Source organism: Ruditapes philippinarum, unplaced genomic scaffold (assembly GCF_026571515.1).
Source record: "Ruditapes philippinarum isolate M1 unplaced genomic scaffold, ASM2657151v2 ctg8337_1_1_1_1, whole genome shotgun sequence".
Taxonomy (NCBI): Eukaryota; Metazoa; Mollusca; class Bivalvia; order Venerida; family Veneridae; genus Ruditapes; species Ruditapes philippinarum.
Genome location: NW_026864303.1, coordinates 1,901 through 20,631, shown reverse-complemented (window position 1 = coordinate 20,631; position 18,731 = coordinate 1,901). Strand labels below are relative to the sequence as shown.

The 18,731-nt window shown below is 33.9% G+C and overlaps 1 protein-coding gene across 1 annotated transcript; it reads right to left on the bottom strand.

Annotated features, from left to right (window-relative positions):
• Positions 1 to 9,802: 9,802 nt before the first annotated feature.
• LOC132725132 (uncharacterized) lies at positions 9,803 to 12,256 on the bottom strand. Its single transcript, XM_060710213.1, has 2 exons — positions 12,090 to 12,256; positions 9,803 to 10,794 (listed from the first exon to the last, which is right to left on the bottom strand). The coding sequence occupies exon 2, from the start codon at positions 10,779 to 10,781 to the stop codon at positions 10,104 to 10,106; it is 678 nt and encodes a 225-aa protein (XP_060566196.1). The 5' UTR covers positions 10,782 to 10,794; positions 12,090 to 12,256; the 3' UTR covers positions 9,803 to 10,103.
• Between the last annotated feature and the right edge of the window lie 6,475 nt (positions 12,257 to 18,731).

Below are 18,731 nucleotides of genomic sequence, written 5' to 3'. Positions count from 1 at the left end.
TTGAAAATATTTAACACAGAGTATATTATTCAAATGTTTTAATTACTGTCTTGTACAGTTATTGCATAGTTGATTGCATGGACCTTAAACAGTTATTGCATGGATAATTACAGTTATTGCATTGTAGAGGCGGGACTAAAGGTGAAAATGTTGCAATATTTACAGACTATATTGTATTTATCATTGTGTTAGAGTAATTCTCTTTTTGGGGACTTAGATATTCATACATGTACCTATTTAAGCAATTGTTGTAACTTTTATTATGTGAGTGGCCATTGGAACAGATTTTAGACTTGCAAAAAAAAATGTGTGAGTGCATGACAAAGACCACTGAGTAACACAATTATTTGATTAATAAAGGCTTGAGTTTTGTTTTTATTATAGGAAAATATTTGTCAAAAGAAGAGGGGATAAGTTTTATTGGATATTTCTTCCTTGGTTCTTTTATTATCATGTTAGATATGAGAAAATGAACTTCTTGATGTTTAAGATATTTTACAATCTAAAAACAAATTTCAAGCTAAGTGAAAATAAAAAGTAATAAGAACGCGAATATACTTTACACAGAACTTCTTTGAAAACTGCTCCTGGTTAAAGTCCAAATATTAATGCTTTGATAGTAACCTTGTTTTGTAAATTTTTATTGAAGCTCTTAAATTTTTAGCCATTTTGTAAATAAAATTTTTCATAAGAGGTGGGTTAGGCCACACAAAACCAGACTGCAGGTTACCTCCCTTTGAAGAGATGACCTTATTAACCCTTTTTGTTTGCTAATGCATCTGAATTTACTAGTGTAACCAGTGCAGACTGATATCTTCATTGTGAGCTATTCTTCGTATTTTCCCTAAAATGTTAAATAGTTTTGTCCAGGTCGACATTCATTTTCAGAGATATAACATGGTAAAGTTTATACTATTTTATCAGTTATCTAATACTTCAATGGAAAATCTAATTTTGTTCAAGATGATAATTAAGTACTTTGTACTTGATCTGTTAAGATACATGTAGTTTTCCTCACAGATCAAAGTTTCTTTATTTCCTTTTGTATAGAAGAAACATGTTGTGATAGTTGAACACTAGATGTATTGTATATGTGAAGTGTTCTATATGTGTACTAGAAACTGAAGGTGGTGTAGTTCATACTATATTTTGTACATTCCATCATTGACAGCCACTTGAAAAAAAGAAACTTTATCTTTTCCTGTATTTTTTTTTACTGAACCTAGTAAATACAGTCTGAATTGTTAAATAAGGCCAGCAGTATGATACGAAATAAAATATAGGTCAAAAGTTGTTTGGGTTTTGACGGAAGTTATGAAACGTATTTTATTTAAATTGTTACATATGCAAGTCTTAAGTAGCAGTAGAATATCAGTCTTAAAATTAAGCTCTGTCATTGGTTGATGTTAGAATGTTTTCAACCAATCAGAATGCATGGTTAATTTTAAATTTATTCTCAGTCAAACGATAAAATAGAGAAAATAGTTTATTGAAAAAAAATGTTTACTGTTGTCCTTTAGCCAACCTTTTTTCTTATTGAAAATAAATTTAGTCAATATGTTAAGCCAGTTTGTCCAGATATTTGAAGAAACTACAATTTAAGGATAATCCTATAGAAAAAAAACAGGGGGGATGGTACATTTAAAAGAAATACCTGAAAACTGAGAATAATACACATCAAATAGACAATGATTAATAATTATACTCATTCCGTTTCATTTGTCATGTATGTAATTGTGCATGTATATACACATATATGTAATAAAATAGAACGGAAATCTAGAAATTGTTGTCTACAATTGAACCAGGAAGACCCATATAGATAAAGCTGTACACTGTAACAGGAATAGCCTTTTATATCTGGTTCCCCAAGTGTGGAGTATCTAACCATCTGTAAAGGAAACGATTGGAATCCCCGGATTTGATTATTTTATCACATTACCAACGTTTACTTCGATGGCGGAGAAATTTGAAGAACTTTCTCAATATCTATTTTTTTTCTTTTGAAACTTTCTAGTTGCGTTAACTCTTAGTCTTTCATGCGTTTCTGTCTGGTCATAACGAATTAGCACATGGTCTATAAAAATACGTTTCCTGTCACATGGTTTTTCTGGCGGTATTGATCAGAACCATGTGAGAATGAATTGAGTATTATTTCATATAGGCTGGCATCAGGCCTCGACACTAACTTTTTTAGCAGTTGGTAAGCCGGACCACTAGATTTGAAAGTTAGGTGGTCCTTTCAGAAGTTAGGTGGTCAACTATTATCATATTATTTTATTGTTTTTTAGCTCGACTATTCGATAAGAATAAGTAGAGCTATTGCAGTCACCCGAGCGTCGGCGTCGGCTTAACCACTTATTAGCTCGACTTTTCTATGAAAAGGGGAGCTATCCTACTCGCCCCGGCGTCGGCGTTGGCGTCACACCTTGGTTAAGTTTTTCGTACCACCCCACTTTATTTCAGAAGTATTACAAGTATGGCTTTGAAACTTACCATACTTGTTCACCATCATAACCTCCATCTACAGACAAGAGTACATAACTCTGTCAAGGTTTTTGACAGAATTATGGCCCTTTTTTGACTTAGAAAGTGTATTGAGCTTGGTTAAGTTTTTTTGTACCACCTCACTTTATTTCAAAACCATTGGAGGTATTGCTTTGAAACTGACCATACTTGTTTACCATCACGACCTTCATCAACAGACAAGAGGACATAACTCTGTCAAGGTTTTTGACAGAATTATGCCCCTTTTTGACTTAGAAAAATACATTGAATATGGGTAAAATCCACTTATTGCCTTAACCCTTTGAGATATTGCTTTGAAACTTTTAATGCTATTTCACATCATTACCCCCATCTGTACGCAAGAGAAGGTAACTCTGTCAAGGATTTGTTTTTTAAAAATTAAGGCCTTTTATCGACTTAGAATCTTGGTTAAGTTTTTAGTACCAGTCCACTTTTTGACTGAACTGTTTGAGATATTAATTTGAAAGTTGGAATACTTGTTTACAATCATGATTCCCAAACATGTCCAGGAGAAGGTAATTCTGTCAAAGATTTTATTTGAATTATGGCCCTTAACTGTCAATGTTTTGACTTAAACATTTCAAACTTTGCTGCAGTGTTCAAGGGTATCACACAATTCAGTAAAATAATTCTTCACTAAATATCTTAATGCTCATGGCCATTGTTCACTTTAAAAATACAGAGATTCTTGTATTGCCTTTTACTGCAAAAACTTTTTTTATTGGCAAGCAATAAAAAAGTCGAGCGCGCTGTCTTACGGACAGCTCTTGTGTTAAAGTTTTTGTAATAGTTCAAATATTTTCAAAGTCCATAGACATATGGCTTTGAAACTTTGCTAACTTGTTCACCATCATGACCCCAACCTATAGACAGGAGGAGGTAACTCTATCAAGCATTTTGACAGAATTATGCCCCTTTTTCGACTTAGAATTTACGTTAAAGTTTTTGTAATAGTTCAAATATTTTCAAAGTCCATTGACATATGGCTTTGAAACTTTGCACACTTGTTCAACATCATGACCCCAACCTGTAAACAGGAGGAGGTAACTCTATCAAGCATTTTGACAGAATTATGCCCCTTTTTTGACTTAGAATTTACGTTAAAGTTTTTGTAATAGTTCAAATATTTTCAAAGTCCATTGACATATGGCTTTGAAACTTTGCACACTTGTTCAACATCATGACCCCAACCTGTAAACAGGAGGAGGTAACTCTATCAAGCATTTTGACAGAATTATGCCCCTTTTTTGACTTAGAATTTACGTTAAAGTTTTTGTAATAGTTCAAATATTTTCAAAGTCCATTGACATATGGCTTTGAAACTTTGCACACTTGTTCACCATCATGACCCCAACCTGTAAACAGGAGGAGGTAACTCTATCAAGCATTTTGACAGAATTATGCCCCTTTTTCGACTTAGAATTTACGTTAAAGTTTTTGTAATAGTTCAAATATTTTCAAAGTCCATTGACATATGGCTTTGAAACTTTGCACACTTGTTCACCATCATGACCCCAACCTGTAAACAGGAGGAGGTAACTCTATCAAGCATTTTGACAGAATTATGCCCCTTTTTCGACTTAGAATTTACGTTAAAGTTTTTGTAATAGTTCAAATATTTTCAAAGTCCATTGACATATGGCTTTGAAACTTTGCACACTTGTTCACCATCATGACCCCAACCTGTAAACAGGAGGAGGTAACTCTATCAAGCATTTTTTTTACTATCAAGCACTAAGAATAGTCGAGCGTTGCTGTCCTACCGACAGCTCTTGTTTTATTTTTTACCCTTTTTACAGCCGCTGTAACGAAATGGGGGAAGCGTGTGGGTATAAAGCAAACTTGTAACAGCTTAATAATATTCCTGGATTGAATTTATTTAACGACAAAGAATGTAAGATTGTTTTTTATGACATAAAAAAAGCCAGAACATGTATGTATACTGAAGGTTGTAGTTACTCGGTCAAACACTCTAAATCAAAAAAGTGTCAGACTTGTTATATGAATTCATATTTAAGTACGTGTTAAAGGAATTCCGCTGAGGTACTGAAACATTTTGTTGAATTTCTAACATGGTTCAGCTGGAACACACAGATATGCAAAAGATAATTAGTAGATACACTCCATATACTTAGTAAATTTGATCTCATATTTCTAAGCTAATCTTAGCTTGATTTGAGTGAAAAGCGTTGCAACTTTTGATCTGAATTTTTGCACACAAGTAATTGGTCTAGACCTTCATTAAATGGTACATTAATGTCGTTTATTACATGCTTTTCGGTTGCTTATATAAACATATCAGTGAAATAAAAACTGATAATTTCACTTTTTTAAACAGTGAAATTATCAATTTGATAATTTCATTGTTTTGAATATTTGAGCCCGTTACGTTGTTTTAGTGAAATACAAGCGTTCACAGTACTGGGAACCAACTTAATGACGTGACGTCGTAAATGACGCCCTTTTCATGTAGTACTAAGTTAAAATGTCTTTTAAAACGTTTTTTTGCATATTATAAAAAGAAAATTTGTTTGGTTTAATGTAAGATCGAAATATATTTCACCTCGTGAACACCAAAAGTTCATATTTCACTCGTGGCTGCGCCACTCGTGAAATATACCTTTTGATGCTCACTCGGTGAAAAATATTCCGATCTTACACTGAACTTAACAAATATCCTCTATATAATTCTTTCCAGTCCCGGCATGTCAAAAAACAAACTTGGTGAAGTCCCTTTAATGTGACTATGGGTTGTTGTTATTTTCTTGGTTTAAAGGACAGGCTTTTCACTTAGAGGCGCCAGTTTTCTTACCGATCTTCTGAAAAGTCATGTAAATGTGATGTACATGTTCTTATAGACAGTAAGTATATGACCCATAATTCTTTACCGGAGTATGACGGAAAAGGCCGGAAAATTGCGATTAGACATGATCACATTTAATATGACGAATTCTCACAAGCGTAATTGTAATAACATGGCCTAGTTCTTATTTACATGTCCTGGAAATTTTTATCATAAATTGGGATGCTGTTTAAGCACTCTTTCCTCCACACTTGTAAATTTAATATCAATTATTTCAATCTCGTTTTTAAATTGGTAAACACTTTATGAGAGTCCTGTGACAGACTCTCATCCTTTATAATTAAGTGAACGGAGATGTAAAACACCCACAAAAATCTATATTTATATGTGAATCTTTATTACAATGCATCTATCTGTGTATCTCAAGTACAGCTGTGCTAAAAACACCTTTAACAGTGTGTCCCACTTTAAGTATTTAGAGGGAAGCAACTCTTTATGCTCCTATCCCACACATGATGGTTTTTAATTTCCAAAAATCAAAATAAACAGCAGTATTTCACAGATAATCATTATCAATAGATAATAATCGTAGATGCGGCATAGTTCACTGTAACGATGCAATATATTATTATACAAAATTAATGTTTGATTGCCTATAGGCCTGACATACGAAAAAAATAGGCGTAATGGATGAAAAACGTATTTTCGTTATTGTGTTTTTTGACAAATTCGTTTATATGTAGAAAGGATAATCTGTGCAAAAAACAAAAACAAAAAAACAATCACTACCTGGCAAGCAAAAGTAATTCAATTAATTTTAATGTACCATTCTACCATACTTTTTTGAAGAAAGGGTAATGTTTAGACTTGTAAGATATACATATATTCCATACTTACTTAATTATCATATCAAACTTTATCGAACCTGTGTTTGTTTTTTTTTGTTTTTTTTTGTTTTTTTTGTTTTTTTTTACATTACTCCATATAGTTTGATAATTATGATGATTTGATTGAAAAATTTTCACAAATAATAATTTAATTTTATCATCTTTAAAGCGCAATGCGAAAAAAAAAATATTGTTCATTTCAATAAAACTGCCGTTCTGTAATTTTTACACATACTCAGCGGTCACATTTCTGTTGTTCCTCACTTGCGGAGACTTCGAGATTACATATCTACCTATTATTTGAAATCATTGATATGAAAGCTGTATTTCCTTTTAAGAGTAATTAATTCCCATTCGATACATTTTGAACATTTGATACCAAGATTTTTCTTAATTTGGTGAAAAAATACCGGAGCTCATATGGAGTTTACATTTGGACGAATGCTGAAAAATGAGCGGCGAGTTTCATACCTTTACTAATATAATTATACATGTATCTTCTTTTTTAATGAAAGAAATGTTATGACAATCATATGTATAGAAACTTATTGATTTAATTGCATATTACAAAAAAAACACTGCAATTTAGATTGCTTGGAAAAGTTGGGAGATCAGATGAGGATGTTACCAGTCAGCCAGCCGACCAGGCGAACACCCATATGGGTTCGACGTAAAAGCCAAAAACAACAACAACAAAATCATGGATCATAATTCAGAAGGACTGAAAGATGACTGAGTACATTTCATTAACATTTGAAGTTTAAAATTTAGACTTTGAAATTCCAAATCTTCTGGACTCTGAATGACAAAAATGTACGTATACACTGATTGATCTTTTTCAAAAATATGCATTGTTTGCTTTCAAATTATTCAACAGACTACCATCAAGAGTTCATAATGAACCTGTTCATGACTTAATATTTTAAAAATTCCGTATTTGATAAAGGCAATTTCAAAGTTTAAAGTAGGAATTAGGTTACATATCCAGATGTCCTCGTCACGGAAGTTCCCATTCCAATCATCATCTTCCGCATATACTTCCGGTGCGCTACACGAAAAGCAGGGAAGTGTACATGTACATCCGGTCAATGATTTGGTCAGCAAAATTTGAACCAGGCGTGTCTGTACGTTTTGTACAAAATTTATTCAATCAGAAAAAAATCTGTCAACTTCGGCGGAGCTGTCGAACCACCGTGGTCAAAACACCACGAATGACTATTTGTCCAGTCCATGCCAATAAGCTCATAATACACTCGGGAATAAACGGCATGTTCCGTAACTTTCGTTATTCCAAAGTTTTAACAACCGCGTCAATAATAAATTCAAGGCGTTGTGAGGTCGACCTTTTCGCTACTATACGCAAAATTACAAGTAGATTGTCGGACGAAACTTTTCAAAAAAGCAGTTGTTTAGTATGATATATTTGTCATAAACGGTTATTGGCTATTATAACATTTAATTATATAAACGGTTATTGGCTATAATTAATTTGTCATAAACGGTTGTTTGCTGTCATTAATTTGATATTTATAAACAATTGTTTACTGTATGACTATGGCGTTAATAGCGACTTCGGTTATATAAACTTAGAATCGTTTATATATGCCCATATAACCTGTCGAACTTATAGACTTCCCGATCGTCTATACAAAATTGACTTTACAATCATATATTACTTTAGTCCATAATATATTTTATTAACCTAATTAGATTTTGAAAAGGACAATAATTCATTGTACAGAAAGTATATTCCAACGTATAAAAGACACATGTATTAAATAATTATGTTTATTAACACATACATATATATGCAAAATAATAATCAACAAGAGCACAATGTTTGATCTGAATTTTTAGTTTGCTGTTGCTGCTGGTTTTCTTAAAGGGTCTTCACTGAGGTTTTTTGACATGACGTGACTGCAAATGTTTTTCCGAGTTCTATGTGCCATTTGATGTATGTGTAGAGCAATAACTTGTATGCAAAGTTTCAGATTTTTCCATCTTTCAGTTTTTCCAGAATATTTTTTTTTGTGCTAAATGACTCAAAATTAAAAAACGTTGCAACGCTTTTCACTCTAATTGAGTGAGAAATCACAAAAAGTCGATATTCAATTTAATTCATAGTATATTTCTTTATTACTTTTGCTGATTTTTTTATTTCAACTGCTTCACCTGATCTATGTAAGAATTTCAAATCTAAGGCTTTTTGACCTCAATGGAGTTCCTTTAACAGTAGCCGCATTCAAGGCTCAAACATAACAAATATGAATTTGATATAAATATTATATATGTCATATACAGTAATCAACTTGAAACATAACAATAATTTACAAAATTGGCGGCACGTTTTGTCACTCCAAGAACAAAATCACAAAATAAATCATGGAGATGTTCAATTTGTCACATTCATTCATTTGTTCGTCGTTCGTTTGTCCATTCATTCTTTTTATTCATTCATTCACCGAAGCACAGTCTTCCGATAAAATATTTAAACACTCCTATTGGCGTTTTAGTCGGATTTTTGCGGCTTTATCCCTTATTTGCGGCTGCTTTGATTTGAATTTAACATTCATTGCAGTTGTGAAACTTCGAAATAGCTCTTCACTTTTCTGTATCATGTATCGCCGCTTTTCATTAATATTTCGTTAATATCTACCGCACGTTATATATAGTGTATACAGCCTTTGCAGAGCGACCCACTGTAGAGCAATAGTCTCTGTATAATTAGAGTATTAATTTTCCAAAACTATGACTTCACAATTCATTTAACATCATTCTCTAGAACAAAATCTCCCAGCAACAACCGAAATATTTGTCTCGTTAAAGTTTGCTGTGTACAGGTTACACTGTATTTATTTTGTTTCGATTATGCGAGTTTTCGGTACATGTTAATTTTCTATCATCTGCGCCATAGGCTAAGTTATTTATATATTCTATTTACATAAAGCTGAATAGCAGGGAACCAGAAAGATGACTTAATGTCCCTTTTCATACTTAGGCACCTATTTCACCGGGAGTGAGTGGAAAACAATACTTAAGTAATATAACTCTTTATGTGCATAAACAGATAAAAGCATTTAATAGAACAGACGCGTTTCTGCTTTATTATAATATATACTTAAGTACACGTATATAAGTACACGAAATATGTCTTTCCGTTCAAGTTTTAAAGCTGAACAGCGCTTGTCCGCTTGTCTGGATTAAAGTGATACGTTTTCATTTCCAAAGTGTTCGTATTAGCCGAATTCGATATAGACAGTCGTGTTTGAAAAGACTGTGTTGGAATGGAATGAGCATCTGAAGGGGTGCGCGCGAGACTGGTTGTGTCACTATATCTCCGAGACACCTGTCCCTGAACCCCAAATTTCCGAAGCAGAGCAAACAGCAAAAGTTCTACAGGAGCGAATGTGCGCTGTAGCCCTCTCCGGAATTTTCTGTTCATTATCAAATAAATCCAGAAATTTGCATGGAAGCTTAGAACTAGAAGAATTTCATACGCACAAATTATAGCACGGCTTGTCTTTAATTCTAATAAATTCTGTTTTGAATGCGTAAGGCTGACTTGGACCAAAAGAAATATTCCGTAGGGTATTTCCGGGATAAGGAACACTATGACAACAGCAATTACTATGCATGAAATTCTTTTGCTTTCCTGGTTGCGCCTTTGAAGGTTTGCTTTATTTGAAATCATTTGCGAATCCCTCATTTTCTTCGTAGCGTCATGCATCATCATCACCATAGCAACAGTGAAGATTATTAGCAATAAACAAGGAAGAAAATGCATCAAAATAATTGTCAGCCAAAAGTAGGCGCATGATTCTTTACATGGATCTTCAACTTTCCAAGCACAGTAGTTCCCATCTTCTGCTTCAATTGCCTTTTTATCAAAAGCATGATAGATGTGTACAAATGGCGAAAGAAACACCACAGCAAGGATAATGAACAACGTGTTCCGAATTGTGAATATCCTTTGCGCGCGAAATGGAAACGAGACTGAAAATTAACCTCTGGAATCCAAGAACTACTGTCAGCCATATTGACATCGTATGGAACCCGCGGTTTATGAAATATCTGATAAGAAGAAACGCCTCACACCAGTGTTTAGATAATGCCAAATCCCCTTCCTCGTAGTGCTGGTACGCATGGATTGTCACCGGAAGTGTAACTAAACCAGTGAGCGAGTCCGAGATAGCGACAGCTATAAGAATTGTATTTGTCGCATTGCGCATGTTCCTCCGCCGAAGGACAACCATCACCAGAATGTTAGCGAGCGTTGTCACAATTATCAGAACTACCCAGATATACAGAAAGACAGGTCGCTCAAAATCGAACCCCTTGTAATAGTATATATGCTTCATCCCGTCGTAGCCATATTCGTAATAGTAATATTCGCCGCCATAGTAATAATCGTCATCGGCGGACACGGGTGTAGTACCGGTAAGTCCATCAGTAAAGTTATCAATATTGCCGGCACCCTGGTCCTCGTCATAATAATTGGAATATAAATCGTCATATACGTGACTTCCGGTTGCCGTGCCTGTATTTTCGACAGTTTCGTTCATTTTTTCCGTTTGCCTTTAAAGAATGATAAAGTTAAGATTTAGATTTTTTTAAAGAAAATATGCCGTAAAGTCAACAGTTGTAATTACAACATTTTGCATTTCTCATAACTGGAAGAACTGGGGATATTTCTATATTATTATATACATTATTTTGGCTGCATGTGCACTTTGTATATGAATATGCAGTAATATACAGGAATATGACATGTCATGTATGACGTACGTCCCAGTGCCATTAACCCTTCGTAAAAAACTTCGCCGCTGAATGTAGTTCAAAATGCCTTTGCAGAGTAAAAAATACACTAAATTTCTGCTGTCCTTGAACTTTCATCTCAATATCATTCCCTATGATACACGCATACAAATTTGAATTTAATTGATATACTTTGGAGCAGAAAAGCACGAAACATAAAACCCTCTTTAGCAAGATGCGATTGACTTTCATCCACGCGCCTCTTAGCGCTGAAGGTCCGAATCCCAAGAGGAACCTTTGGACCTTTCATGTGGGGAAATATTCAGCTAGCTTATGTATGTAAGACCGCTGATTCTACCGAGATCAATTTTGTGAAAGTAAAAATAAAATTATATATAAAAAACTGAATATAGCAAGAAGTATAGAATTAAGTATATATGTTTACCAATCAGGTATTTGTTTTCATTAACGGTTTTTTTATTCACGTAAATTTGTGAATTTCAATATCATTTCTTTTCTTTGGTATATACGAAAAACAAAGAGGTCTTTTGTTAAAAAAAGATGATGATGGATATCCCGGGAAAATAAAATCCAAAACGTACACTTTGCATTTCAGAAGTTGTATAAGACATAATACAATCTTGATTAAGATGCTTATATAAAAAAGATGCTAATATAAAAAGACGGCATTTATTTCTGACATTGTTATATTTAAAGAAATGAGCCGTGTCGTGACAAAACCAACATAATGGGTTTGCGACCAGCATGGATCAAGACCAGTCTGCGCATCCGCGCAGTCTGATCAGGATCCATGCTGTTCGCTTACTAACTCTATTACAAGTGGAGAAACTGACAGCGAACAGCATGGATCCTGATCATACTGCGCGGATGCGCAGGCTGGTCTGGATCCATGCTGGTAGCAAACCCATACTGTTGGTTTTGTCATGACACGGCTCAAATATATATTGATGTTTTTAAAAACTTTACGGCATCATCAGAAAACAGTTTTGTAATTTATGCGCATTCGATTAAGGAATTGTTATTTTATAAGTGAATGTTGCTTACACAATATGTTACCTTAGAAAAAAATTCTAAAAAAGAAATAAAAATCATACCTTTAAACTATTTCATGAAGTAACTGTATAATTTCCCCCTTCAAAATTTCGGAACAAAACTTTGTTCATTACATTGTATTTAATTACATAAGCGGCGAATGATCCCGCCGAAAAACTTGGAATGTAGTGTTCCACTCCGAACAATGTATCTGCATTTAATATGATAACAGCTCTAGGAAACAGGGTTTCAATTAAGGAAAGGCCTACTTGACACAAGATGGATCTTGAACAGTACGTGTCAATAGCCATATATATACCAGTTGTAGTGTATAAATAAATTGCAATAATGACTTGTTGATAACAGATTTCGGCTGCGATAAAAAGGATACTTGTGCCCTTAAGTTTTAATAATATTACGCCGCAGTTTCGTATTGTTTCAATTTTGCGCGAAAAGTTGCTCTGTGTGTCGAAAGTCGCGGGAAAGGGACGACAAAGGGAAGAAAAGACGTAATAAAGTTGCCCTTACGGAAGTAATAAACTATTGTTTCCTATTTAGAATCTTTATCATTTGAAGATATTTGTCGAGTGTTCATTTTGTTTTCGCCTGCATTATCCCCGAATTAATCTAAATAATAAAGCTCATTTAAAATATACATGTTTTTTATCAGCTTATTAGCTTGTAGCCTCAACTTATTTTAGCCAATGACAATCGTTTCATCTAGAATGAAAGTTAATTAAATATCACACTGGCCATAGATTTTGCAGAAGCGGTTGGTCAAGCTCTGTGGCAGTGGTGCATTCGCAACAGAAGCAGCGGGAAAATATGACTTCTAGTTGACACCCCACTCCCCGTTCCCGTTGATTCGAATCCCGTTAGAGACTTGTATCTAGATAGTTATTTTTGATTATATATTACGATGTTACAATGAAAGAAACTGAAGTTGCTCCGAATAAAACTTGTTTTCATGTGCTGCCATGTCTTTAATTGCAATTAAATAAAGTTGTGGTGGAATAAAGCCAGTAGATTTGTACATCTATCAAACTTTGTAAAACAAAGGAGAGCAATGGCTTATTAGTTAACGTGTCTGTTCGTTAAAATCCAGGTTGCGGGTTCGAGCACTTAATGTGTCTAATCATACGGAGTAATTCTTTTTTTCTTCACTCTTTTATTGATGTTTAAGATGAGTATAAAATAGTTCATAGATGGCCAACATGAAATCCACCCAACTCAACATCTATCTATCCCGAAAATGTTTAATACGGGATATCGAGGAGGAGTTTGTTGAATTTTTGCGAGTTATTTAAAAACATTTACTTTTGTTCTCCTGCAAAGATTTTCCGGATATGTATAAAACTTGCTCTTGTTTTCAGGAGGAAGAAAAGAAATCTTGCTCACTTGAAAATCTGGCTCTTTGTCTTACTATGGTTCTTATCCTACAGGGCAAAACGTATATAAGGGAACCAGTAGTATTGCTGTTCAATGCAATATATTATGTATAATTGAACATAATGAAAGCTAATTGAAGTTATTGAGTTATTTTTCTTTTGTCTTTGGATCGAAATCATTCAAGGGAGACAACAGTGTCAATTATTTTATCAGGTACAGACACGAAAGTAGCGTCCCTTGCTGAATTTGATGTTCTGCATTTTTTTCGGTTAGCTGCTTTTATTGTTGCATAATTATGTAGTGAAAAAAATACATTAGAAATAATAAGGAAAAAATGAAAGAGAAATTATATCCTCATCCTCAATTCAAAAGTGCCAAGGACGACTCTCACCAATGGAAGTATTTTGAATATTTGAGACCCTAATCATTAAACTTGTTTTAAACTGAAAAACAAAAAGTTGAGACTAAATAATTAAATAAGATGCACAATTTGTGTTAAAATGTTAAAAGGTTTTTTTTTACAACCAATATAAAGGAGATAACGCGTTAAAACACTTTCGACTATTAAGAGTTTCGTTTAGAAAGAACTGTTAAAATCTGATTTTCGATCTCAGTTTCTTGTTATACAAGGTTATACAAAAGCATGTCTCAGGATAAGTATATCACAAATGATAGTCTCCGACTTGAAACTTCACATCCATTTTTTTCTTCAAAATTTGAGCACAAATATAGAGGTAATACATCTTTAATATAATGAATTTTCATATATTGCTATGCTTTTAAGTAAGACAGTGCTAAAGTAAAGCTCTTTTTAGATTTGCAGTTACAAAACCATTGGGATACGCGCATCCTCCATGGGAGTGAAGATGTTTGACCGTGAGTTTTTAAAGCGCATGCGCCGGATTTACGTAAATAGTAAATGGTAAATGGTTTTGTCATGACGCGGCTCAAATGTTGCACGTCCGATTGACACATTAGACAGAACGTGAGGATTCGCGAGTCCTAGCTTGGTCCGAATTCTGAATCTCTTGGAATAGACATTGAGGAAAACATTTTAACATCATGCTTTACTGAAATACCGTTGAGGAAAAACGGGACTTACCTCAACAAACATATCAATATTAAAATGTACAAATGAAAGGTTACATTTTTTTAACGGCCAAGCTATATATTAATCTATGATTTACTGTTAGTCAATGAAAAAGTTCAAATATCTTCTCCTATACAAAAATTACATTAAAACATTTTAACGAGTGCCACAGTGGCTTAAAGGAACTCCACTGGTTTCTGAAAAATAAATAAATTAATTTGAAAATTAAAAAAAAAAACGAACATTATGTATTTTACTCGGAGAATGACGCTGCGAATCAATGTCTTACCTTAGAACATGAATGCTTATATTCGCACTTATTTCACAGATATATAGATCTATACTGAACTGGCTTAATTGGGACCACATGACGGACAAAAATCGAATATTTTTTGCCATATATATGCCAAACATGATAGATACGTGAAACGTTCACACAGGATAAAGTTCGTTTCGTGATCATCATTTTCTTCCGTTTCCCGGAAAATACAGAATACAATGTGGTGGTAGTTTTCACTCCGGATCACTGCAGGAAGCCACACTGAATTTACCATTCCGCATCTTTTCTGGACAGGCTGTCAAACAGTTTACCAGTACTAGTTGCCATCACTTTCGCAAAGAACTGACAACTTCTGTACAGTCATATATTGGACGCTACAGAGTTCAATGTTAGAATAAAATATAATAGATTGGATGGTCATATGGTGCCATCTAAAATGTAGTACATGTATAGAAGACATGTAGGCGATTTGACTTAATTTGTAAGCTTTCATATACCTTAAAATGTGTTTTATACATATATGAATATATTACATGAATAACATAAATGTTGATAGGCTTTGGTGGACATTAAAACTTGGTCTACAATCGAGCATACGCATTAACTGACCTTTGATTTTTATTTTAACATATTTTATTGCCAAAAAGGGGGGGGGACACATACTATGCAAACATATACAATGGCTTAGAAGAAAAAAACATGTACATTTGTCGATAAAGAAATCATTGAGAAAATGAAATGAGCCGCGTCATGACAAAACCAACACAATGGGTTTGCGACCAGCATGGATCCAGACCAGCCTGCGCATCCGGATCTATACTGCTCGCTATCAGTTTCTCGTCTTGTAAAATGGTTTCGCCAAGCGATAAGTCGAAAATTAACAAGTTAAATTGGCGGGGCGCGCAGCCAAAACACGCTACTTAGCGAGGGCGCGGAGCGAGATTTAAGAAATAAAACGGCGGAGCCGCGGGACGAAGAAACGCTAATTAGCGGGATTGTGGGGCGAAGTTTAATAACGTTATTAGCGTGTTTTTGTCTCGCGACCCGCCAGGCGAAAAGTCGATAATTAACATGTTAAAATGGCGAAGTCGAGCAGGGAAAACACGCTTGGATTCGATATATTTACATTATGATGAACAATATATACACAAGTACCTCGCACAAAAAATGAAATTGCCGATTTCTTTACTCGTCTAATTGATGAAGATGATTGGTCATGTCCGATGATTTCTTTCATGCAGTATGGGGCCCTTTACTACTGACCGTTTTGCTTTTGTCGATAACAGAAAAACAATTCGTTTCAATTCTAAGTTTTGGAATCCAGAAAGCGAGGCTATTGACGCGTTGTCTCAAAATTGGCTAGGAGAAAATAATTTGTTAGTTCCTCCCGTGTGTTTAGCATGCAAATGTATTTAGCTTTTAATTGACTGTCATGCTTCAGGTACTTTTATTGTGACGAAATGGCCTTTGGCTGCTTTCTGGCCTATTGTTTTTGCAGACGAAATTTGCACATGGAGAGATTATGTTTCAGACGCTTTAGAATTTAATAATGCAGAAATCATTATACCCGGCAATAATATAAAATCTTTGTTTGGATCTGACCGATTCAACGGGTCGGTTTTAGCCATTGAATTCGATGCACGATCAAAATAAAATTGAATTTGTTTTTATGAATAGTTTGCCCCGCCTTTCTCGGGGTTTTTATTTCTATTTTTAGTAACTTGAATGTTTTTAATACAGACTCCCATGCGTTTTTCTCGTTTTCGTAGATGACACGCAAAAGTATTTGTGTTAACGAGCATGCTTATTGTAATTCACTTGAATTTATTGACCTGTTGAAAAGATAGAGAAAATCGTGATTGTTTACACGAAACATACATGTGATATACAAAAATGAAATGGGATGAATATTGTAATGGAAAGTTGTGGAGATGAAGAATGATAATTAAATGGTTTTGTCAAGAAAAGAAAAGAAAGAAAAAAAGAGAGAATGAAAGAAAGAAGAAAATAAAAATGAATTTATAACTGAAAGTTGTAGAAATGTCTAAAACAAATAATAATAAAATAATAATAAATAGGTCAATGGACTCAAGTATACCAGTATGCTTTATTTGTTTATTATTTAAATTTTTTTCAGATATTTTCAAATTTGGCATATTGAAAGATCTTCATCATTTCTCTGAAGAAAATCCAAATTTAAATGATCTAGCAGATAAATTAACCGAGATAGTGCTTCAAAGTAAATCTGACAATACCAGGAAACAATATTCGTCTTACTTCAGAAAATGGATTGCATGGTGCAACCAGATGAAAATAGCTAAAATATATCCCGCTTATGGGCGCATGATATTAAGGACTCAAAAAATCTATGTGTGTCAAAAACGGTTATGCTGCAAAAAAGTTGTGCGGTTCACCAGTAGATAAGAAAAAAACTTTGATATCTGAAAAATGTTTCCTTTCTTTCCGCCTGACGTTGTAGATTTGTACAGATTAAGGACATTAACTTTTGTTGTAATAGGTTTTGCCGGATTTCTTCGCATTTCAGAATTAAGAAATTTGAAATGTTCTGACGTAACATTCAAAGAAGATCATCTAAGATCAGACAAACAAAGGACAGAATGTCCTCATCGCGAAAACAGGAAAAGTAACCAGTCCTTATAATACTCTAAGCCTTTATTTAAAAAACGGGAACATTAAAACAAGCAATGATTTATTTTTATTGCGACAATTTCTTTACACAAGAACAAAAATACACATATGTTTAGAAATAACTTTGGTTTAGAATTATTCCGGGAAATACTGTCAGAATTAGGTTTGAATCCTGATTTATATGGCACACACAGTTTAAGACGCGGTGGTGCTACCGCCAGCGTTATACATGGCATTTCAGACAGATTATTTAAAAAGCACGGAAGGTGGCAAAGTGATAAAGCAAAAGACGGTTATGTTGCCGAAAACTATTCAGAAAAGATATCAGTTTCTCAAAACTTAGGAATTTAAAAATCTTTTGAAAATTACTATATTATCTTTCACATTAAAGAATTGAATTGCCTTGGTCGTTTTATATTATTCTTCAATTATGAAATACCTAACTTTAATCTTGTTAAAGGATTTTATCAAGACTTATCAATTTTTACATTTTTAAATATCAGTGATTATTCTTTTTGATTCCCCCTTCTTTATTTTTCGACGGCTTAACGGCATGCCCTCTAACCTTGGTTTATGTTATGTTTTTCTTTAAAGCTGCATGCTTGAATGCAGGTGTATGTTGGAGGATAATAAATCATTTATGTTCGTTTGAGAGCATCGAATAAGAGCATAAATGTATTTATATACGGTGCATACACCGTGTCTTTCCATATATGGTAATTCCTCGTGTTTTAAATGGTAATAGTTTTGGCGGTAATTATGCACGATTTTACATGTAAGTTGATAAAATATAGGCATTCGAGACATTACGTTCACGCCGTCCATTTGTGAAATTTCTTTAGATATAATTTTTATATATTACGAAATATCATGAATAAATTTATGGATTTAACATCGCCTTGAACAGATTTCTGATATATTGTTTTATATATTTCAGATTCTGCGTCTTCGTTTTAACATGGGTGTAGACAAAATTAAAAAATGAAGGGAAGGGAAGATGTCAATGTCATGTTTTGATTCAATCTGATCTTAATGCATTTAATATAATTAATGTTTATTTATTAGACTCAAAATTAGGGATATGTCAGATAGGCGATTGAAGCAGCCGCTGATCTAGAGCTTTGGAGCTTCCTACCCTCTCCCAAGACGGAGTAACACCCCAGTTACACAGAGTCATCGGTGATTGATCGGTAGTTTTTTTAGCCAAATTATGGAGTGAACCGATGACAACGTATTTAACACCGATATCACCTATCGGTCACCTGTTTTCCACCTATCAACTGCTATTGGGGAAAG

Bases quoted from the DNA above. Each gene is read 5' to 3' on its own strand.
- LOC132725132 (XM_060710213.1), bottom strand. From the start codon at position 10,781: ATGAACGAAACTGTCGAAAATACAGGCACGGCAACCGGAAGTCACGTA.